The sequence below is a fragment of the Sinocyclocheilus grahami genome, unplaced genomic scaffold (assembly GCF_001515645.1).
Source record: "Sinocyclocheilus grahami isolate Dianchi unplaced genomic scaffold, SAMN03320097.WGS_v1.1 scaffold1581.1, whole genome shotgun sequence".
NCBI classification, from domain to species: domain Eukaryota; kingdom Metazoa; phylum Chordata; class Actinopteri; order Cypriniformes; family Cyprinidae; genus Sinocyclocheilus; species Sinocyclocheilus grahami.
Genome location: NW_015506760.1, coordinates 60,956 through 85,832, shown reverse-complemented (window position 1 = coordinate 85,832; position 24,877 = coordinate 60,956). Strand labels below are relative to the sequence as shown.

Here is a 24,877-nt window from a genome sequence, read left to right as displayed (position 1 = left end):
TATATATATATATATATATATATATATATTTAAAAATAGTGAAGGAAAATCAGAGAAGTAACCAGTTCAAATAATCATTCACAGTCATAATATGTTCATATCTGTGAAAATGTCTGTTACTGTTAAGCCTTGTTCTGAAAAGAGTAAGAAAAGCATCATTTTAATTTGAGCAATCTTTTTTTTTTTTTTTTTTAGTGAGTGCACCCAAACAGAGGATCGGATTCATGACAAGTATCACAATGAATACACAGCATCACTAAAGTTCACTAAATGTGCAACACAAATGCAGCATCACCTCATGGTTAACGATCATTGTTTTCATTTGCAGAGATCCAGAATTTTTTCCGCCGTCGTTCTAAGACTGCGACTGCCGTGTCTGATCAAACAGACTCTGAAAGCAAAATTGATGGTACACACACACACACACACAGAAGATGGACACAATGGTTATGTTTGGAAAGTACTAGCTTAGTTACTGAAAACTGTGCAGTATATAAAGGAATATATCACCTAAAAATGATAATGTACTCACCCTCATGCCATCTAACATGTAGATGAGTTTGTTTCTTCATCAGATTTGGAGAAATGTAGCATTAAATCACTTGCTCACCAATAGATCCTCTGCAGTGAATGGGTGCCGTCAGAATGAGAGTTCAAGCAGCTGATAAAAGCATCACAAAATAATCCATAAGTAATCCACACCACTCCAGTCCATCAGTTAACATCTTGAGAAGTGAAAGAGACAAACCCACGATTAAGGCATTTTTAACTTCAAACCTTTGTTTTCGGCTAAAATACGAGTCGTCTTAAAAGTCGTCTCGTCTGAATCAGGAGAGAAATATGCACAGATCCCAAGTCCAAAACAGTTTTAAACAAATATGTCAGTGGATTTTGATGTGAGAGGACAACAGTTGGTACTAGCTTAGTTACTGAAAACTGTGCAGTATATAAAGGAATATATCACCTAAAAATGATAATGTACTCACCCTCATGCCATCTAACATGTAGATGAGTTTGTTTCTTCATCAGATTTGGAGAAATGTAGCATTAAATCACTTGCTCACCAATAGATCCTCTGCAGTGAATGGGTGCCGTCAGAATGAGAGTTCAAGCAGCTGATAAAAGCATCACAAAATAATCCATAAGTAATCCACACCACTCCAGTCCATCAGTTAACATCTTGAGAAGTGAAAGAGACAAACCCACGATTAAGGCATTTTTAACTTCAAACCTTTGTTTTCGGCTAAAATACGAGTCGTCTTAAAAGTCGTCTCGTCTGAATCAGGAGAGAAATATGCACAGATCCCAAGTCCAAAACAGTTTTAAACAAATATGTCAGTGGATTTTGATGTGAGAGGACAACAGTTGATGGACTTTATCACTGGAGGAAGCGTTATTATGGATTATGGACTCATTCTGGCCAGAAGTGACGGTTAAAGTTAAAAAGCCTTGATGATGAAGTTGTTTCTTACAAACAAGTAGCTTTTCACTTTACAAGATGTTAATTGACTCATTTGACATACATTTGACAAGTGTAGTAGGTCACAAAATTCACATTGTTTTATAGCTATTTATTTAATTTTATTATTGATATATATTGATTTTTATTTATTCTTGTATGTTTGTGTGTGTGTGTGTTCAGCTGCTCCTGAGCTTCAGAAGGACCCGTTACTGCAGCTGGTTTCTCTGCAAAAGGCGTCAGGCTGCTGGGATCTGGACGCCACCCTGGCTGATGTGTTTGGGGAGACGGAGGATGAGCTGACCAATCAGAAACCAGCACAGGTGAGAGATGTGATGAAATAATAAGACAGTGATGATTGTGTGCAGTGTCCAGTAACAAATGCAGTGGATGCTGGTTTGTACACAGGTGGATGGGTCAGTATGGGCCACTCTCCTGGCTCTGATCTGGTTATACGGCTGTAAAATAGAGCAGCAGGTGGAGTGGCAGTTTGTGGCCATGAAGGCAGCGTCATGGATCGGCTCTCAGAAAGGTGAGATCTCCATTCCAGACCGCATTCATTCAGTCAGCGTTCATCAAGAGACGTTTCAGCAAATATCTTCAGTTCTGTGACACACACTGATGGTTTGAGTGTGTGTGTGTTTCAGTGGGAGATCTGTCTCAGTGTGTGTGTGTGGGGAATGTCCTGCTCGGATGTCAGGTGACCAAAGAGACTCTGGGAATCTGAAGACGTCGGTGTTTCTACATGCTGTGCCATATAACTGCCAAACACACACATATGTATGCACATATATGAATGATATTAATAAGTTTACACCATGGCTTTTCTAACTACGTCAACAACAGACCCAAATGGATCAAAACAGCATGTGTGCCAAGCCAGAATATTTTGCCAACAAAAAGCTGCTGATCTACAAATAACTGTTTAACAATATATTTGTTCACTTCATAAATTATCAGTATGAATGTTTATAGCTTTCAGTGTTTGTCATATGAATATTTTTTTGCTTAAAATTCAGTTAATGTCCAAAAATCGACCAAAAAGTGCTTTAAAAATCTTCCCATAATGGAGAGAGTAAATTAGATTGATATTAAGAGTTTTGCAAATAATTGTACTCCTTAATTGCAGTTAGTGTTTATATAGTAATAGTACAGTATGTAGTATACAGTATATGTAGTAACATATACTGTAAAAGATGCTTTAACCAGATGCATTAACCATAGTTTTTAAAAACATGGACAAAGGAGCAATACCGTAATTCTCATATGGGCCATTGAAAATTTCAAATAGGTTGCATTTGGATGGATTTACTCTATATTTTTGCACTTTTATTACACTTTTTATATACATTATTATGTTTGTTGACAGTTTTTAAGCATTGTTCTTTTTGATTTCATACCTTTCTATTTATGATTTTGCTCTAGCACTTGCCACTTTTTATTTTAAAATAAATATAAAGGTTTTTATTTATTGTGATTCTGTCATCAGAAAATTGTGCTTTGTCATTTAGGTCCATCCTAACCACATCATCCTAACAGTGAGCATAAATGTAAGTGGCACCACGTGACAATGAGGTATGTGTGCGTTAACTAATGTGCATTAAAACTGTCTTGGAAAACAGTTTTTACCTTGTCTTCATTATTTATTATTGTTACGGTTCAAATTCACATCATTTGAGACGTGGAAATTACATTGTGTTTAATATATTAATGGATTTCAGAAAAAAAAATACAGAGTTTTGCTCTGATGCTTGTGAATTGTACGTTGTTGGACACTGTTAAAAACAAATATATATCTACTGAGAGTGTTAAGCATTTATTTAAAAAAAATAATAATTACAAGACCCAGAGAAGTGCAGAGACATCCAGATTTGGTGAATATGAAATTAGGCAAGTAACAGCAAAAGACTGACATTTAAAATACCCATTGTATTCAGAATTACTGTATAAATGTATAAAAAAAAACGCGTTGCATTAACAAAAAAGAAAAATGCACAAGCAAATGGTTAGTAATAACATTGCACAAGGCTTTACAAAAGAATTCAAATAAATGAAAATAAGTCTCTTCCAAAAGATAGGTAGTGTAGCTTCGTTTTGCATGTAGCACTGATCCGGTCTGTGTTTGATTATGGTTGTGCGGTACATGGTTCTGCCTCCAAAAAGCCTGTTGGAAAAACTTTGTAAAATTCAAGCTCAAGCGATGAGACCGTGTTGTGGAGCAGTAAAGACTACACCCATTCCAGCTTTACAAGTCTTCGTAGGAGAGATGCCACTAGAAATTAGAAGGAAGCAATTAATGGTCAATTACTGGGCTAACCTCCAGGGGCATAAAGATGAACATCCTACAAAAAAGGTTGATTCCTTTACAGTTTAATAAACAAAGTAAGTCATAATATAAAGTGTATAGGTAAGTCAAGGAAAGAAGAGGTTACACTCTAAGAAATACAACCCAGCGCTGGGTTAAATAGGGACAAACCCAGCAATTGGGTTGTTTTGACCCAGCGGTTGGGTAAAATGTATAACCCAACCTTCTGGGTAGTAACCCAACCACTGGGTCAAAACAACCCAATTGCTGGGTTTGTCCCTATTTAACCCAGCGCTGGGTTGTATTTAACCCAGCATTTTTTAGAGTGTATCTTTAACAGAATATTGCTAGGGCACTCAAATTTAAATAGCACTCTTAAAATAACAGGGAAACATCCAAATGGGTTATGTGAGCAATGTCACGTTGAAGAAACAATACCTCATGTATTTCTTGAATGTAGCAAGTATGAACAAAAAAGAGGAAAAATGATAGTAGAAATAAGGGAAAATGGAATTCAGGATCTTAATTTTAAGGTTTTAATCAAATGGGCAAGTGAAATAAATAGTAAGATTTGATAAGAGATGCAGGGTTGGTAAATAGAATTTAGAACTCTGTTTCATACTCCGGAGCAGTAGGTGGCGGTAATGCACCTATTTGCGTTGGTGCCAGCCGCCGTTTAAAACCAAGAAGAAGAAAATTTATATAATAAAATATAGGTAGAAGGTTTTTAAAAAAAAAAAAATTTTAAGTTATGTATTTATTATTATTTTTTAAATTTTATTATTATTATTTATTATTATTATTATTATTATTATTATATATTTTTTAAATTAGCATTTCCCTTGACATCATCATCTCACACTCCATCCCAGTAGGTGGCGGAATATGCACCAAAAGCGGAAAAATGATAGTAGAAATAAGGGAAAATGGAATTCAGGATCTTAATTTTAAGGTTTTAATCAAATGGGCAAGTGAAATAAATAGTAAGATTTGATAAGAGATGCAGGGTTGGTAAATAGAATTTAGAACTCTGTTTCATACTCCGGAGCAGTAGGTGGCGGTAATGCACCTATTTGCGTTGGTGCCAGCCGCCGTTTAAAACCAAGAAGAAGAAAATTTATATAATAAAATATAGGTAGAAGGTTTTTAAAAAAAAAAAAAATTTAAGTTATGTATTTATTATTATTTTTTTAATTTTATTATTATTATTTATTATTATTATTATTATTATTATATATTTTTTAAATTAGCATTTCCCTTGACATCATCACCTCACACTCCATCCCAGTAGGTGGCGGAATATGCACCAAAAGCTGGTTTGCCAACCGCCATAAAACATCATACGAAGAAGAAGAAGCGACGAAAAGGAAACAACAACTTTGAAGGGACTTTGAACCGTTCTGCTTTCCCGTGCGTGATTGAAATTGTAATTTACAGTGATTTACAGTTATTAATCAGTTGTTTTTCGTCGCAGTCCAGAGCAGAGTGTTTAAATGGCTTCAGGAAGCGCACTGATCTTTGATGAGGAGATGAGCCGTTATAAACTCCTCTGGAAAGAGTAAGTCATCTCATCACTTACTGTACGTCTCTTACAAAGTCTCATGTTATGCTGTTGTTTTTAGACATAATACAGTCTATGTTTTAGACATAATATTATGGATAGTACATAGCATTCAATGAAGTACGTCACAGTTTTATATGCAAATAAAATGGTGAATAAAATGTGAAAATCATTGATTCTGTATGGTGGTCCCATAGTATTACCACATGATCCCATACATATTATTCCTTACGAGTTAAAATGATCATACTTGATTTATGTGCATTTTTTATTTATTTATTTTTTGTTTGTTTTTCATATCTTTGATGTTTTTGTTGGTTTCTTATTTTGTGGTGCATAATTAAATGCTATTTCATGTCCAGTTAGTTTTAAAAAAAAAACTGATTTCTGAAATGTGTTGAGGTATGTGAGACTCGATAATTAAATAATACAAATATACAGTGATATACTTGGGTTTGCATTTTGTACTAATCAGGAATGGGCATTTTCAATACTAAAAAAACATAACTATTGATTTCAGAAATGATTTTTATTACTGAAAAACAGGGTTGCTATAGTTTAACTAAAGCCTAAACTAAAACCATAAAAAATGGTTACTAGAAATAAAACAAGCGCTAACTGAAAAACAAACTTCTATTTTATTTCAGCTAGCTGCCAAAGCAACATTGCTCATTTCAATTAGTTTAACTTGTTGTACTAATGCTGCGTTCAAGTCCTCCTGGGACGTTCGTACTTACGAGTTGACAAGTCGTAATTACGACGTCAGGTGCGTTCAAGTCAGTTTAGTCGGCACAAGATGGCGGTGTACCTTCTTTTAAAGGGGTCATATGATGCGATTTCAAGTTTTCTCTTTCTCTTTGGAGTGTTACAAGCTGATTGTACAACAGAACAGCAATGCATTTTATGGACGACCGTTTCGTGAACCTAGGAGAGGAGGTAATTCTGACTTTGCTATGACGATCTGGCACTTCTGAATCAGCGACTGTAAGTATGTTTTGTTACTAGTTTAAGTATTTGCTATTGACTGTTCAAATGCGGAGTTTTGCATCGTGTGTGTGAGAGAGACAGAGAGAGCGCGATAGCGACAGCGGTGCCCGAGCGGTTGACCGTGTCTTACGAAGCGCTGAAGACTCACGGCGTGACACAGAGGTGCAAACAGCTCCCGGTCCGCCAGGCCACCGAGCAGGAGATTTTACTCGCACACAGGTTGCTGGAGTTTAAACCAGGCCCCATTTCTGTTGCTGTATGATTGAGTCCGGTCTCAAAATCTTTTGTGTTTATTTTAGTGAGGAATATCTGGAGGCAGTTAAACAGACTCCGAAAATGAGCGTGGAAGAGCTGATGGCTTTCTCGAAGCAGTACAGCGACGTCTATTTCCATCAGGTAAGTCCGGGTCATTGATGCTTGCTGGGTTCAGGTGACCGCCAATGTGAACGCTACCCAACAGTCTCGACTCTTATGTGAGCGCAGAACATCTATCACTGTGCTAAGCTGGCCGTGGGCGCCACACTGCAGCTGGTGGAGAGCGTCATGAAGAGAGAGGTCAGGAACGGCATGGCGCTGGTCAGGTGAGCACACCACCAACAGCTGCTGCTTTCATGATCGGATGTCCACCTAATTGACTGCCTATTTAAAGGAGAAGTGTGTGATATATTCCCCACTGGCCACTAAACAGAACTGCAGTATGATTGAGCAGCCCAGCATATTTGATTTGCTTTGCTGGGGCTGTGAGTTTGAAGCAGGAATACCTGCTTGTCTGAAACTAAACTAAAACGAAAGTGAAACTAAAATAAAACATAATTAAAATTATTATGATTGTTGTTGTTATTGTTATTATGAACAATATAAATAATATGTAATAATATTTAGATGTAATGTTATTCATTTAAAACTACATTTTAGTAATTTTTAGTCATTTTTACAGTAATTGTTAATATTAAATATCAGTAATATTTAATACAATTTTAATATAAATTTTAATTTAATAATACATTTAGTTATGAATTCATATGGTTGTTATTGGTATTATTAAAAATATTAATAATGTATACATATTTTAATTTCATAATATTTTATTATTATTAACAATATGTAATTGTTCAAATTAAACAATAACAGTATTAAATACATTTTAAACTTATTTTAAATTAAAAGTGAATTTAATTGTGCATTTTAATATTGTTATTTTTTTAGTATTAACAATATTAATAAGGTATTAATTGAATAAATCATTATTATCTACTACTACTACTACTACTACTAGTACTTTGAATATTTAATTGCTCATATTTAATATTAATATTTAATAACATTTACAGTCAACATTTTAATTAAAGATTGAACTTAATATTCAAATGTAGTAATGTTTTAATTTAATAAAATATTTCAATATTTATTATTATTGATAATGATTATTTTATAGATAATAACATTTATAAAAATGTACTATTTGTAAAATAAAATATTTGTAATGAATTAATGATTTGAATGATGTTAAAAAATGTTTGTTATTGGAGACTTAAATAGAAAAGTAATCTGTATTGTTCACTAGACAACACAATATGTCGATCTCTAGTTTTTAGTAATTCATTTTTGTTCTCTTTTTGTGACCCTCAGGCCTCCAGGACACCACAGTCAGCGCTCCGCTGCGAACGGTTTCTGTGTGTTTAATAATGTGGCCATCGCTGCTCTTCATGCTAAGAAGAACTACAACTTGAACAGGTGAACGGGTGTTACATCCTGCACTGCTGTACAAAACTAATTTACATTACTTTAATACTCCCTAAAGGAAAACTAAACAGCTGCTATTGCAGATTTGTCATACAGATACGTTTGAGCTTGTGGTTTCTTTCTAGGGTTTTGATTGTGGACTGGGACATCCACCATGGACAAGGTGTCCAGTACTGCTTTGAGGAGGACCCAAGGTGAGTCCATCTTCCTTCTAATGAACAATGTGGTTTACTAGCCTAAATGTTAACATTTTAAATTACATTTTTTAATTTAATATTTCATTATTTTATTTCAGATAAAATTATTTTATTAAATTATTTATTATTATTAAATTATTTTAACTAGATTTTTCCCACCTATTTTATCATCCACCAGATAATAAAATCATAACTCTAATCGCTTAAAAAAATGTAATCTCCTCAAAGACCGGCACAGACTGAGAAATAATATATGTCCACAGGACAACTTATTCTTAGTATAAGCACTTAATAATTGGTAATTATAGGGAATTTCTAAAATGTCTATAATTTTCTATAATTAGATTTTCCTTTTGTCCTAGTGTGCTTTATTTTTCTTGGCATCGTTATGAGAACCAGACCTTCTGGCCAAATCTCCCCGAGTCAGACTACACCAGTGTTGGGAAAGGCAAAGGACGCGGTTTTAACATTAACCTCCCCTGGAACAAGGCAAATGAAAACTGAATCAATGCTCAGAAGCCATCAAACTCTATCATAAATGTGTATTTCATAGCAGCAGTGCATGCCAATCAAATCTGCTTTTAATGAACCATTCTCACTGGTAAAGAAATAAACTAAAATAATATTTAAGCTTTTGCCACATAGTTTCTATGCTGTGCTTGTTTCCTGCAGGTGGGCATGACGAACAGTGAATATCTGGCTGCTTTCTTCCATGTTCTTTTACCCGTCGCGTATGAGGTACCTGTCGCACAAGAGCAATCATTAGACAATGGTTTTCTGAGTGTCTAAGTCAATCTGATGCACATGTTTGTCTCTTTCAGTTTGATCCAGAGCTGGTTCTGGTCAGTGCTGGTTTTGATTCAGCCATTGGGGACCCAGAAGTAAGAGGCTCTTTTTAAATCTGTGATTGTCTGAGCTCCTGACCTGTGATTTTCTTTTCTGTATCCTGTTTGAAGAAATAGTTCACTCAAAAATGAAAATTAGTTGGGCCATCCAAGTAGATGTAGGTGAGTTTTTTTCTTCATCAGAACAGATTTGGAGAAATGTAGCATTCCATCACTTGCTCACCAATGGATCCTCTGCAGTGAATGGGTGCCGTCAGAATGAGAGTCTAAATAGCTGATAAAAACATCACAATAATCCACAAGTAATCCACGTGACTCCAGTCCATCAATTAACATCTTGTGAAGCGAAAAACTGTGTGTTTGTAAGAAAAAAATCCATCGTTGAGACATTTTAACTTTAACCTGTCACGTCTGGCCAAAATATGAATCTATAATCCATAATAACACTCCAGTGAAAAAGTCATCTCGTTTGAATCAGGAGAGAAATATGCACAGATCAAGCACTGTTTATAAGTGAAAACAGTCCAAAACAGTTATAAACAAATATGTCTGTGGATTTTGATGTGAGAGGACAACAGGAGATTGACTTTGTCACTGGAGGAAGTGTTATTATGGATTATGGTTTCATATTTTGGCCAGAAAATGCCTTAATGATGGATGTGTTTCTTACAAACACGCAGATTTTCACTTCACAAGACATTCAGTTGATGGACTTGAGTCGTGTGGATTATTGTGATGTTTTTATCAGCTGTTTGGACTCTCATTTTGACGGCACCCATTCACTGCAGAGCATCCATTGGTGAGCAAGTGATGTAATGCTGCATTTGCCAAAATATGAATCTATAATCCATAATAACACTCCAGTGAAAAAGTCATCTCGTTTGAATCAGGAGAGAAATATGCACAGATCAAGCACTGTTTATAAGTGAAAACAGTCCAAAACAGTTATAAACAAATATGTCTGTGGATTTTGATGTGAGAGGACAACAGGAGATTGACTTTGTCACTGGAGGAAGTGTTATTATGGATTATGGTTTCATATTTTGGCCAGAAAATGCCTTAATGATGGATGTGTTTCTTACAAACACGCAGATTTTCACTTCACAAGACATTCAGTTGATGGACTTGAGTCGTGTGGATTATTGTGATGTTTTTATCAGCTGTTTGGACTCTCATTTTGACGGCACCCATTCACTGCAGAGCATCCATTGGTGAGCAAGTGATGTAATGCTGCATTTCTCCAAATCTGTTCTGATGAAGAAACAAACTCATCTACATCTTATATGGCCTGAGAATGAGTAATTTTTTCAAGACATTTAAATTTTTGGGTGAACTACTCCTTCAATTCTTCAAATCTGCATCTTGTCACGCTGTTTCTAAAAGTGTCCGCCCTATTTGATGGGCTGTATAGGTTAACACTGTTAACACTGCTGTCTGTTGTGCTTCAGGGTGAAATGTGTGCTATTCCTGAGATCTTTGCCCACCTCACCCAACTGCTAATGCCTTTGGCTGCAGGCAAAATGTGCGTCGTCCTGGAGGTCAGTTGTCATTATCACATCAAATCTTTTTATCATATTTTCATTTTTTAAGACCTGTTATCCGTGTTATCATGTTTAGATTGTATATATCGGTTCTTATGGTTTCCTTCATTTTTTTTTCAGGGAGGGTATAACCTGACTTCTCTGGCCCAGTCGGTTTGCCAAACCGTCCAGACCCTTCTTGGAGATCCGGCCCCTCGGCTGTCAGGGCTCACGGCTGCTTGTGAGAGGTGATTTGATGATTGTCAATCATGCGGCGAGTGCTTTTTATTGGACAAGCTGTTTGCTTGAGTTAAAGGGGTCATATGATGCGATTTCAAGTTTTCCTTTCTCTTTGGAGTGTTACAAGCTGTTCGTGAATAGATAAGATCCCTAAAGTTGCACAGAATAAAGTCTCAAATCCAAAGAGATATTCTTTATAAAAGTTAAGACTTGTCCACGCCCTCCTAAAACGGCTCGTTCTAACACGCCCCCACGTCTACATCACTGTGTGGGAAGATTTGCATAACTCCGCCCAAATGTTCACGCAAAGAAAGAAGGAGTAACTTTATTGTTGCTGTCACCGCCGCCGCCATGTTGTAAAGACACTGTGTGTTTCGTTGCAAAAGCGAAACTACTGTTTGAAAAAATAATTTTAGTATTACATCTATTTTTAGGAAAAATATTTAATAATAATGAACTTTATCTATCTTAAACTTATTTTTAAATACTGTTAGAATTTTCTATTCTTTAGTATTATTTATATACTGTTATGTTTTTTTATTTATTAAAAATTAGAATTAGCTTTTATTTTTATATTTTCATTTTTATTTTTTTAATGTATTTTTTTGGTCATTTTTCTTATGTGCTTTATTTATTTATTAACCTGTTATTTATTTATGGAACATTTCTGTTTAGGTTTAATTTCTGTTTATTTCATTTTTACTGTTGATTCAGTTTTAGTTTTTATTTATTTCCTGTTAGTAATTTTACTGCTTCAGCGTATTATTTCAGTTAGTTGTCAAGGCAACATTTATGATTTTAATTTAGAAAGTTTTTCATCTAATATTTACTTTTTTTTTCCAGAAGAGCTAAGAAAAATTCAGTTAATTAGAAATTATTTGTTCAGTTCTTCAAAAAAGCTTCAGTGGGTGAGTCTCTCTCTCTCTGTCTCTTCAGGAAGGTGCTTCTAGTCCAAGTCTGTGCTGAAGAAACTGAAGAGGAGTGCGTGAACCGTTTGTCCTTGTGTCTGAGAGAGGTTTGTGAACACACCTGATATTATCTTGGGTTTTGTCTTATTTCTGTGAAGTCACTTCCTCTTCCTGCTCGTCTCCAGGGTGAGAGCTTCACGGCAGGATTCATGCATGCGGTTCTGAGCCTGATCCTCCCTCTGGCGTATGAGTTTAACCCCTGTCTGGTGCTGGGGGTTTTCAGAGACAGTGGGGCAAAGACTCATCTGACACCAGTCTGGGGTCACCTGACCAGCCTGCTCCAAGGCCTGGCAGGGGGGCAGATGCTCACTGTACTGCAGGTCAGAGTTTTTAAATATTTTATTATTATTTTAAAACCGATTCAAAACATACATTGACATTTTTTTAAATGTATTTTTATTTTAAATGCTTTTTTTCCCCGATATGTAGTTAGTTCATTTCAAATGTATTTATTTTAAAATTTTTAAATGTATTTATTTGTTTTAAATATCTTTATTTGTGACCCTGGAACACAAAAGCAGTCTTAAGTCGCTGGGGTATATTTGTAAAAATAGCCAACAATACATAGTATGGGTCAAAATTATCGATTTTTCTTTTATGCCAAAAATCATTAGGATATTAAGTAAAGATCATGTTCCATGAAGATATTTTGTAAGTTTCCTAGTGTAAATATATTAAAACTTAATTTTTGATTTTTAATATGCATTGATAAGAACTTCATTTGGACAACTTTAAAGGTGATTTTCTCAATATTTAGATTTTTCTGCACCCTCAGATTCCAGATTTTCAAATAGTTGTATCTCGGCCAAATATTGTCCTATCCTAACCAACCATACATCAATGGAAAGCTTATTTATTCAGCTTTCAGATTATGTATAAAACTCAATTTCGAAAAATTTACGCTTAAGACTGGTTTTGTGGTCCAGGGTCACATTTATTGTTTAATTAAATCTATTCAAAGTAAAGATCATGTTCCATGAAGATATTTTGTAAGTTTCCTAGTGTAAATATATTAAAACTTAATTTTTGATTTTTAATATGCATTGATAAGAACTTCATTTGGACAACTTTAAAGGTGATTTTCTCAATATTTAGATTTTTCTGCACCCTCAGATTCCAGATTTTCAAATAGTTGTATCTCGGCCAAATATTGTCCTATCCTAACAAACCATACATCAATGGAAAGCTTATTTATTCAGCTTTCAGATGATGTATAAATCTCAATTTCGAAAAATTGACGCTTAAGACTGGTTTTGTGGTCCAGGGTCACATTTATTGTTTAATTAAATCTATTCCTTATTCATTTTACATTTGCTTATTTTACATTTATTTTACTTATTGTTTTATTTTAACTGTATTATTTTTAATGTACGTATTTTATTTGTTGTACACTTTTTAAATGCATTTATTTACAATATATTTATTTACAATATATTTATTTTTTATTTGTCTTTTAAATGCATTTATTTTTTAAAATGTGTTTATTTGTTTGTTTTCATGTATTTTGTATTTATTTTACATTTATTTCTTAATTTACTTATTTGTTTTGTGTATTTTTTATTATATTTTACTTGCCTCAATCTTCTGGATGAGAGTTTCTTGCTACTAGTAAATCACCATACCTGCATTTCTTAAGGGCTATGACAAAGATCTGCTGGAGGTTACGGTCTCTGCCCTCTCTGGGGCCCCTGTCCCTCCCCTCGGGCCCCTGGGGGCCCCCAAACCTGCAGATGTTCAGATGATGGAAAAGCAGCGACAGAGGCTGCAGAAACGCTGGAGTTTGGTGCAGGAGTGTTGGGGCCTTCTGCGTTGATCAGGTACTAATCCCACAGTTCACTACAATATTATATGGCGAATGTGATTGAGCAGTTTTGCAGAACTAACTTATCTAAAATGTCATACATGGTGAATTATGTGTTATGTAACCTTAGAATACACTCTTAGATGAATAAATAAATTATAATGTGTGTTTGTGCAGTTTCAGAAAGCTGATGGAAACCTCTGGAACATTGAATGACCTGCGTTTTGATGTTCAGTTATGGAAAATAACATTTTTTTGTACTTTTTGTAAATTTTGTACGGCATTAAAAATGAACCTGCTACAATTTTTCTCGATAGTTTTTTGTTTGACCACGATGTTTGTGTAGGGTTTGTTTAGTTAGAAGTGAGCTAAATCTGACAAAACCTCCATTTGAGGATGTAAGCATATTATAAATGTTATATATTATACACCACTTGTTTTCCTCATTTAAATGCTAAATGAATAAATGTAAATAGAGCAATGTTTTTTTTATGTGGAAAGTTGTCTTATAATAATGATTTATGTAGTTTTATATGCTGTAATAACAGAGGTCTTAGTTAGGTGGATGTGGTATGTGTGTGTTCAGTATCTTTCTATGACCGACTCTTAAGGGTATGGCTCAAGATGTTAGAACACTTTTCCAGATATGACTATATAAATGACTGACTCAAAATATATCTGCAGTGAAAATTTGCTCATACTTCCTTTTTTGCTGATATTTCACTATCGGCGCTGCTTTCTGTTCAATTCATCACCACACCCAGAGAAAACGGTGAGTAGCCTATGCAAAGTTATATCTTCTCATTTTCTGAATCTTTGTTTCTCATTATTAGTAGACAATTTTCATCAAGTATACATATTAGAGATATGTCAACATTATCATCTATTTTCAAAAGTTTGCTGTTGTTTTTCATGATCTGTATTGTTGGCATGGGATGCTTTTCCAAACCCACTGGGTGGCAAGTGTTACCAGTTTATAACAGTTTCCAATTGGATAGAAATCGATATTCACAAGGAGGCGCTGAATGGCTAGAATCCTCAATTTAGAATCGCATTTAGAGCCTTCTCTGTCTTTTTGGTGATATGTGTTATTATCATATAATGTTATGCTCACCTAAATCTATAGATTTTAATCAGGTCAGACACCATATTGAATTTGACCTTGTTTTGTACAATGTCTTTACAAGTACAGTAGGACTATATCACGTAACTTTCAAACTGTTTTAAGCAGATTTTGTCTACTGAAAGACTAAATTTTTTTAAACTCCACTACAATCAGTTGTATACATTTTTTGTATTGTATCCCTCACAGCCTCGTTTTCATTACTGGTTTTACCTCGTTTTCATTTCATAACATGGCGTTACCCTGAATAATGTCTATTAATACCCGGTAAACAAGCATAAACAAATTCTTTATTCTATGCAGAATTGTAAAAACGATCATTTTTCGGTGAACTGATTAGTCAGCGCTGAGAAAAGTAACATGTACCACGTGACTACGCCGCCCATCCTTAGCACCGATCTATGCAATATTTGGCACATGATAAATGACACTAAGTGAATGTAGTGTCTGTTGAATTGAAAATACATAGAAAAAGTTAAAACAGTAAAATAATAATTTAGCGCATCATACCTGACCAATCAGAGACCAGATTCGGGCCACTACGCCCCGCCCCTCACAGACTCCTACTTTCCATTCTTCTCACTCGTTCTGTTTCTGACTGAAGCCGCAGCGGAGCAGATGGCTGCGAACCTCACCAAACCATCCGGACAGACGGGCAAGATGAAGAAGGATGAGTCGCTGCTGGGAAAACTGGGAGGAACGCTAGTTCGCAAAAAGAAGATTAAAGAAGGTAATGTTTTCCAGGATATTGCAACTTAACAAAGGAACGGAGAAAATGATTAGATGGCATCACGATTGATTTTTATCGCTGTCCATGGTGCTGCACTTGATCAATACACTAATTTATAAAAATGCTTCTTTCATTCCAGGATATTTAAACGCTTGTTTTATTTATATTAAATATATATATATATATATATATACAAATGATAATATTTAATATATATAATATATATATTTCTACTAGACTAGTGTAAGTAACTGTGCAATGATAGTTTTATAAGCATTGTTGATTTACTCTTCTTTTATGAGCATAACTTAAGCCACAGACAGTTATACTGTGGTGTTGTTGTCTTAAGACAGAAATAGCCAGGTCAGGAGCTCAAGGTTATTCAGATAAGAATGAGGTGGACTGCTTTGTCCTTCTGTTTACTTATATTGTTTCAAACTCTATAAAGAGTTAAAAATCTGCATTTTTGATGGTATTTTGTGCTATTTTAGATCAGACTCACCCCTTCCAGTCTCCATCTGTTTGAACAGCTGCACAGTAAAGTGTGTTTGTGTAAGTGTGTGTGTGTGTGTGTGTGTGCCATTGTGGAACAGAGTGGTCGTCCTGTTTTTGTCCAGACAGTAACACAGGAGTGACAGCATGTGTTCAAGTCTCTTGAGTCACTTTTTGTTCAGAAGAATCCTTTTTGGGAACTTTCAAAGACGCTTTATAGATTGTTTAGAGGCTCAGTATTCAGCACCATTGTAGCAGCCCATTTCTGGCCTGATAAACTGATAAGCTTTGGCTGAAAGTCTAACGGTTATTTTGAGCTTGTCGATTTTTAAATACTTTTGCAGTTGTTTGAAAGGTGTTTTGAGTGGTTGCCAGGGTGTTCTAAATGGTTGTTAGTAGTGTTGGGAAGTAACTACACTTTATGGTTACACTTTATTTTATTACAAGGTTACACTTTATTTGAAGGTGTCCTTATTACAGTGTAATTATTCATTATTCGTTACTCAAGTACTGAGTAATATTAACTACATGTACATTGGTTTCAAAACCGTATCATAGCGATCTACATCTTATGATTTTAAACTTGTATCTAACCTCAGAACGATCTCAAAGTAAAAAGAGGTGCTAAAGTCAGATTTTGCTTTAAAATTAAATTATTGCAATCTTAATTCAAGAGATGAAGGATTTTGAAAGTCTGACAGAAATCAGTGCGGAGTGCTGCTGTGAGGTTAGCCCTGCCTGCTTTAAATGTTTCAAAATGATTAATAGCTGAACACATTTGTTAGAAATTTAGAAAAGTAATCAAAAGTAATCAGTTACATTACTTTAATAAAGTAATTGAAATAGTTACACTACTTATTATATTTTAAATAGGGTAACTTGTCTATTACATTCCCAAAGTAACCTTCCCAACACTTGGTTGTTAGGTTGTTACTATCGTGTTCAAACGGGTGCTGGGGTTTGTTGCTAGGCCAGTTGCTAAGGTGTACTGTATAGTTGTTTGGGTGTTCTGGGTGGTTGTTAGGGTGTTGCCAGGGTGTTTTGGCTGTTTGTTAGGGAGTTCTGGTTGGTTGTTAGAGTGTTGCTACAATTTTCTGAATGGCTGTTAGGGTGTTGCTAGGGTATTCTGGCTGGTTGTTAGGATGTTGCATGGGTGTTCTGGAAAGTTGTTAGGGTGTTGCTAGGGTGTTTTGGCTGTTTGCTAAGGTGTTCTGGCCTTTGTTAGGGTGTTCCTAGGGTTGTCTAAAAGATGTTTGGGTGTTCTTGCTGGTTGTTAGGGTGTTGCTAGGGGGTTTTGCCTGTTTAGAGTGTTCTGGCTGGTTACTAGGATGTTGCATGGGTGTTCTGGAAGGTTGTTATGGTGTTGCTAGGGTGTTTTGGTTGTTTAACACTAGCTTGCTAGCTAGCTTGTTTAACACGTGTTGCATGGGTGTTCTGGAAGGTTGTTAGGGCGTTGCTAGGGTGTTTTGGTTGTTTACTTGGGTGTTGCTGGGGTGCTTTGGCTGTTTGCTTGGGTGTTCTGGCTGGGTGTTAGGATGTTGCTAGGGTTTTCTGAATGGATAATTTGGCTGGTTGCTAAGGTATCCAGGCTGCATGGCCTGTATTCAGAACTGTGCTGATTGGTGGAGGTAGTTTGAAAACTCTGAGAGGAAACACAATCATACATTTTTCATGGCAATTTGTAGAAAATGTGATTGTTTTTGCTGGTCAAGTGTCTTAGAGATGAGTGACTTTAGTCAAGCAGTGTTGTTGTTTAGATGAGTAAATGTGACGTTTATAGCGCCACCCAGAGAAAATTTGTTAGAAAGAGTGGTTTGTTTTCTTCAGGAAAGTAGTAGTTGTTATGATTGACAGCAGCATTTCCCATCCCTGCTGTGCAGAAGCTGATATCAGCAAGCCCTCTGATATATATTGAGGATGTGTGAGTGCATGTTTGTGTGTCAGGATCTTGACTTACATATTATTGTGTGTGTATGAGTGATACATTACTGAGAGATCTGGCTGTTGCTGCCTCCAAGTGTCCTTAGACGAGTTCAAAGCTTTGAGGAACATGGATGTCAGTAAGTTTCACTCCTGTCTATGTTTGTACATTGAGTATCAGTGACGTTTATCTGTGTTTGTGTGTAGCTCTCTGAAGTGAAGTGTAGCTGTGTTAAAAATAGCTTTAAGTCTAGTTTGTCATCATGGATAGTTTTCAGCTCCTAAAATACCTTTCAGCTACGTCAATGTTAATACACTAATCAGGATGATGAAAGGATGTGTTTATGAATGTAAAAAGTGATGGTGAAGGTTATGAAATGGTCATAGTATTTCCTAAGGAGCATTTTTCCTCTTATGTTAATTGGTTGGTTATCATCACAGCTCCGTATTCTCAGATAATACTTAAAATGATGTTGTTTAGAAATTAAAAAACACTTCGTTTTAATGGTCCATATATATAAAAAAAAAGTTATTCATAAATGTAGCCTAGATTTGATTGAGATTCAAATATATATTTTTTCATTATATAATAAAAAAAAACTATTTGTATGCATTTTTTGAGAAATGTTCTGCTCAAACTGTAATAATGGTTCAGTGTTTCCGACAACAAATACTTAAGTGACCCTTGGAAAAAAAAAAAAAAAAAGTATTTCATTGTTAATTTTCACATATATTGGTCTTGTCAAACTAGCTTATCCCTGAAACAACATTGAAATAGGATTGACACAAAACTTTCATATTTTGTCATATTCATATTTTGAAATGAATATTAATGTTTATTAAGGTTATCTGGTACACATGACTGACAGCATATAATCCAGAGATTAATGACAGACAGTGTCTAATATGGAGACTAACTGTGGACTGTGTGTAATGCAGGAAGTTTGGTTGACATGACACAATCATCTTCTTGACATCTGAACTGTGTTACTCATCCGGCATCCATTTCCCACTCCAGCATCCCAATGATCCCACAAATAAGTGCTGCTATATTTAAGAGCAGCTCCATTCCTCTGACCGGACTGTTATTTTTGTCAGCTTTGTAATAAATAACTTTCCTCAAGCCGTACAGACAGACACACACACACACACACACACACACACACCGCTGACAAAAACCGCAGTGAGTGTGTATTGATTTCTCAGGGAAGTGTTTGTTGTGTCGTGTCTGTGTAGCCACTGCACTCGCTGATCAGCAGCTTTTTACTAATTGATTTGAACGTGAGAAATTAACTTTGAGAGCACATCGTTGACTTCCTGAAAATGACTTGTGATTAAATCAATTAATAACTTCATTCATCAGAACTGTTAATATATAAGAAAAATCAATAATATAAATGTCTCGGTGACCTTAAATATCTAATAAATTATAGAATAGAATTAGACCACACACATCTAAGATCTGGAAATCTTTGAAGATCCATGACGATTTCATGTGTTACAGAAAAACTTGAATATTTAACCCATAATAGAATAGAACCGAATAGAATCGAATAGAGTTAGATAACACATATTTAAGACCTGGACAATTTGGCAGATCCATGAAGATTACATGTGTTGCAGGAATACTTGTATATTCAATCTGGAATATAATATATTTAATTAGACGACACACTGATCCATTAGAATAGAATCCATATAATCCAATAGAATAGAATAAATTAGACAAAAGACATCTAAGATCTATGTCGATTTTTGTGTGTTGCAGAAAACATGAATATCTAATCTGTTGATAGAATAGAATAGAATCAATTAAAAAACAGACATCTAAGATCTGGAAATAGCTGAGGATCCATGAAGATTTAATGTGCTGCAAAATAACTTGAAAATAGAATAGAATAGAATCATTTGACAACAGACATTTAAGATCTGGAAATATTCAAAGAGCCATGAAGATTTCATGTATTGCAGAAAAACTTGAATATTTAATCCAGAATAGAATAGAATGGAATAGAAAACAATAAATTAGACAACAGACATTTAAGATCTGGAAATATTCGAAGAGCCATGAAGATGCGTAGCAGAAAATCTTGAATAATCCAGAATAGAATAGAATGTAACAAAATAGAATCAATTAGACAATAGACATTAAAGATCTGGAATTTTTCAAAGATCATAAAGATTTTGTGTGTTGCAGAATAACTTGAATATAGTATAGAATACAAATGTAAAATATGAAAATCTTTAAAGATTAATGAATCGATTTCATGTGTTGCCTGAAAAATTGGAAGGTCTAATTCATTATAGAATAGTACAGAATATTAAGACAAAAAATAACAGTTTATTGTGTTGGAGAAAAAAAAATTCAAGACAGATGTACAATATTGTAAAAAGCAGGGGTTTATCATCTCTCCATCAAGTGTTATTCTGGTTAGTCCCTCATTAGTGTGCTCATCATACGGTCACGTGTTGCATCTACTGTGTAAGACTCTATAAGAGCAGAGTGTAGAGCAGCGTCTCGTCCTCATTGAAACAGGAGCAGTGAGGGTGGGGGGTTTCAAAGGGACAGAAATAACACGTGATGACGCGGGTGCGACTGCTGTAGCCACACTGGCGGCCTCACACACACACACACACACACATATACGGAGAAAAAAAAATTAAAGACAGATGTACAATATTGTAAAAAGCAGGGGTTTATCATCTCTCCATCAAGTGTTATTCTGGTTAGTCCCTCATTAGTGTGCTCATCATACGGTCACGTGTTGCATCTACTGTGTAAGACTCTATAAGAGCAGAGTGTAGAGCAGCGTCTCGTCCTCATTGAAACAGGAGCAGTGAGGGTGGGGGGTTTCAAAGGGACAGAAATAACACGTGATGACGCGGGTGCGACTGCTGTAGCCACACTGGCGGCCTCACACACACACACACACATATACACACACACACTCGCACTCGCCACCGAGACTCACTGCAGGACATTAGCAGGATTCAGCGCTGTTTAACGGGACATGGCTGGTCTACTGTGTGGAACGAAGAAAAGAAAGCAAGGTAGACTTTGGGCTGTTTTATAGTGCAACAGTTTAATTAAATGAATGCAGATGTATGTTGCCATGTTAGATTTACATGTTAAATATTTGATATAAAATTTTATATATTTATGTATGAATACACATGCTTTTGCAATCATACACCGAAACATTATTATAAAATATTATAGTATTTATAATATAGGGTATGATTGTGTTAAGTAATAATAATAGCAGGTCTGTTTGGTGCACAAGAACCTGTACAGTGTATGCATGTTCACTATGGTTAACAATCAGTACATGGCTATTTTATGCTGTTTTTCATTTAAAATCATGGTTAAATAATGCAATCGCTCTTAATTAAATTAATTAACAAAATAAAAAAAAATACATATATACAGTAATTAATATAAATCAAAATGCATTTGTTTGTGAATATATGTAGTCCGTATATATATATATATATATATATATATATATATATATATATATATATATATATATATATATATATATTTATTATGGTGTAGTATTTAATACACAATATTAGCATTGGTTACTATAAATAGCTTCTGTTTCTAAAAAATTGTTCTCTGTACGTGAAACCTAAACGGAACTGTAATCCTAAGAAAATGAGGCATGGTCCATGTTTCATGGTGCCCTAGAGGGGAAATGCACAATTATGATGAAAAGTAGAAGCGTAATCTTGCAGGAAATGCATACTGGGCGCGAGATGCTGCATGCTCTGTGTAGATCTGCAGGGTGGATGAAGAACTGTCTATGTGAAACTGTCCCTCTGGACCTTAAATGTTTATATGAGTGCGTCTCCGCTTACATGGGGGGGGGGGGCTGAGGACAGACCCCTGAAAACATGAATGAATCTGTCTATCCTTCTAAAGTAATCCCCCCCCCACAAAAAAGCAATCTGTTACCATTCTTACTCATCTTCATCTAAAAAGAAAAATCTGTCCGCCACCAGTTTCTGGTGCCCATTGACTTCTATTGTATCATTATTGTTATTTTATATATTTTTTCCAACTAAACTGGCAACTAGCTGAAATAAAATAAGTTCCATGTAACTGCACTCTAAAAAAATGCTGGGTTAAATATAACCCAGCATTTTTTTTAGTGTAAATTAAACATATAACTTCAGCTTATTTTATTTCAGCTAGCCAAAGCAACATTTCTCTTTTTCATTTAGTTTAACTTGAAGTCCTAACAACTATATTAAAAATGTAAGTGAAGTTGAAATTAAAACAGAAAATATGAAAATAAAATCTAAATTCAAATATTAATAAAACTATAATAGTATATCACTGATACTAAAATAACACTGTCTCAAATGATAGTTTTTTTGTAAGTACAGTATGTAATTTGAATTCAGCTTTCTATCCTTATTTGTAATGTCAAAATGAAAACCATAAGTTAATTTCACACTTTTAAGAGCCTCCAAAAAGCGTTTGATGGCATTAAATAATATAATTAAATATATGTGTAGCTTGCAAACAGTTTTATTCTCAGAATAAAACTCTAATATGCTTCTTTAAGAAACATTCGTATTATTATTGTCAATGTTGAAAACATTGTTTTAGCGGTTTAATATTTTTGTGGAAACTGATACTTTTTTTTAGGATGCTTTTATGAATGGAAAGTTCACAAGAACAGAATTTATTTAAAAAAGCAACATTATAAATGCCGTTACTGTCACTTTTGGTACATTTAATGCGTCTTTGCTGATGGTGTGGGTGTGTAGCATACAGGAGGAACTATTTCTGATGTTTGGATTTGACCCTGATGACTATTTGCGTTTTAGAGGAAGTGCGCTAAACTGAGGCTGTTTTCCATAGAACGAGACATCAAGTCACATTATAAATGAACTGTAATAATCTGACAGAGGAAGAGAGAGAGTCACTCATAAATCAGCTGATTAATCACTGCACACTAATCAGTTAATTGAAACGGCAGTGAGCTTCTGGTATTGATTTAGCAATAGCAGCGAGTTATGTGATATTAGCCGCTTTGCTCATCATAGATGTTTTCCTGAAACAATGCAGACAAACATGAAGAACCCTTACTGTGTGCCTGGGTACATTGATATTTACCATGGTATTGAATTATTACTATATTCCAATGTACTTCAATAGTATTATCATGGTACATGCCCCAGAAAATATGATGCTTATGATGCTTTATTCATCTTCTTTTGTCTTCATAGTGAGTGACCTTCAGGAAGAGGGTAAGAATGCCATCAACGCCCCACTGCTGCACGCCGGCCCAGAGCTGCTCCCTGAGGACACGCTGCTTGGTAACATTTGGCTTCTTATCGTCCATTAAAATCAATGTAATGTCTGACTCCTCCACTAGATGTCACTAAGAATAGAGGGCTGTTGTGATGCTGTATATCTGTAAATTAGCATCACTCAGATTATTGCAGAAAATAATTCAATCTTTATTTTTTTATCTTTTCCTGAAAGCTTAAATTAGAATAGTTTGCAAAAGCACGATTATAAACACAACAAGGTTGTGAAAGTGACTAGTGAGTAGATGAGTTTACATGTTTGGATGTTTAATGTCCCCAACAACCTCTGTAGTCCCATTTAGACACTTTTTTACAAGCTTTTAAAAAAATCACAGTGATTGTGTTTTCATCAAAAATGGAAATCTGCTGAAAATGTACTCACCCTCAGGCCATGTAAGATGTAGATGAGTTTGTTTCTTCATCAGAACAGATTTGGAGAAATGTATAGCATTCCATCACTTGCTCACCAATGGATCCTCTGCAGTGAATGGGTGCCGTCAGAATGAGAGTTCAAACAGCTGATAAAAACATCACAGTAATCCACAAGTAATCAAAGTATTTTCACTTGTAAATGGTGCTTTATCTGTGCGTATTTCTCTCCTGATTCAGAGAAGCTGACTTTTTTGCTGGGGAAAGCAATATTATGGATAGAGGACTTGTATTTTAGCTGGAAGCAACTAGTTCAAAACATCTTTATAATGGATTTGTTTCTTGTAAACATGCAGCTTTTTGCTTTGCAAGACATTAACTGATGGACTGGAGGGGTGTGGATCACTTGTGGATTATTGTGATGTTTCTATCAGCTGTTTGGACTCTCATTCTGACGGCACCCATTCACTGTAATGCTAAATTTCTCCAAATCTGATGAAGTAACAATCTCATCTACATTTTGGATAGCCTGAGGGTGAGTACATTTTCAGCAAATGTTCATTTTTGTCTGTTTTTGTTCTCTTAGTTATGAATTTAAAGAGAAACATCTGAGACAAAGCTGGCACTTAAAGGGGTCCTATTATGCTTTTTCACTTTTTCAACTTTAGCTAGTCTGTAATGTTGCTGTTTGAGCATAAAAAAGATCTGCAAAGTTACAAAGCTCAAAGTCCACTTCAAAAAGAGATATTTTATTTAACAGAAATCAATTTTCGAAAACTATAATGAACGACTCTTTTGGACTACAACACGTATTTTCCGGGATTTGTGACATCACAAATATCGACGAATGGGACGAGACCTGGTTGAGCTGCACTAGAGAAGGCAACGAGTGTTATCATTATGTCGGAGACACGCTAGCTTTCCCAAAGCAGACGATCTTAGAGTGGTTACAATCATCCGGGTTTAAATCGCGCTCAAATTGATTTGATATTGACGCAATATTTACACTGAAGCTCGCAGGCGGCTATGTTAAAGGGCGTGACATTTCCTGACCAGTCGCCGAGTGAGCCAATCACAACACACACTGGCCAAGCTAACCAATCACAACACACACTGGCCCAGCTAACCAATCACAGCACACACTGGCCCAGAGAACCAATCACAGCACATTTCGTATTTCACAAGGCGGGCCTTCATTTGATACAGGAACTATTCAAGCCGTTCATGCCAGACTGGGGAGAGAGGTGTTGTAATAATGTAAAATATGTGAAAAATAATGTGTTTTTCGA

The 24,877-nt window shown here is 35.2% G+C and overlaps 3 protein-coding genes across 5 annotated transcripts in view; all 3 read left to right on the top strand.

Annotated features, from left to right (window-relative positions):
• Positions 1–2,429, top strand: part of LOC107571348 (von Willebrand factor A domain-containing protein 5A-like) — a 12,463-nt gene extending 10,034 nt beyond the window's left edge. For all 3 annotated transcript variants that reach the window (XM_016257670.1, XM_016257671.1, XM_016257669.1), the window contains 5 exons: positions 196–231; positions 329–409; positions 1,643–1,782; positions 1,868–1,991; positions 2,107–2,429. In XM_016257670.1, the coding sequence (XP_016113156.1) occupies positions 196–231; positions 329–409; positions 1,643–1,782; positions 1,868–1,991; positions 2,107–2,186 (461 nt within the window). In that variant the 3' untranslated portion in view covers positions 2,187–2,429. The remainder of the gene's footprint in view (positions 1–195; positions 232–328; positions 410–1,642; positions 1,783–1,867; positions 1,992–2,106) is intronic.
• A 2,666-nt stretch (positions 2,430–5,095) lies between these two features.
• On the top strand, positions 5,096–13,932 carry hdac10 (histone deacetylase 10). Its single transcript, XM_016257652.1, has 15 exons — positions 5,096–5,322; positions 6,388–6,531; positions 6,612–6,708; positions 6,796–6,893; positions 7,942–8,046; positions 8,181–8,249; positions 8,615–8,741; positions 8,925–8,990; positions 9,074–9,133; positions 10,546–10,635; positions 10,759–10,865; positions 11,794–11,872; positions 11,951–12,145; positions 13,462–13,642; positions 13,804–13,932. The coding sequence occupies exons 1-14, from the start codon at positions 5,258–5,260 to the stop codon at positions 13,636–13,638; spliced, it is 1,479 nt and encodes a 492-aa protein (XP_016113138.1). The 5' UTR covers positions 5,096–5,257; the 3' UTR covers positions 13,639–13,642; positions 13,804–13,932.
• A 1,100-nt stretch (positions 13,933–15,032) lies between these two features.
• Positions 15,033–24,877, top strand: part of LOC107571343 (beta-parvin-like) — a 22,465-nt gene continuing 12,620 nt past the window's right edge. Inside the window, exons 1-2 of the mRNA XM_016257658.1 lie at positions 15,033–15,479; positions 23,136–23,225. Coding sequence (XP_016113144.1) covers positions 15,368–15,479; positions 23,136–23,225 — 202 coding nt within the window. The 5' untranslated portion in view covers positions 15,033–15,367. The remainder of the gene's footprint in view (positions 15,480–23,135; positions 23,226–24,877) is intronic.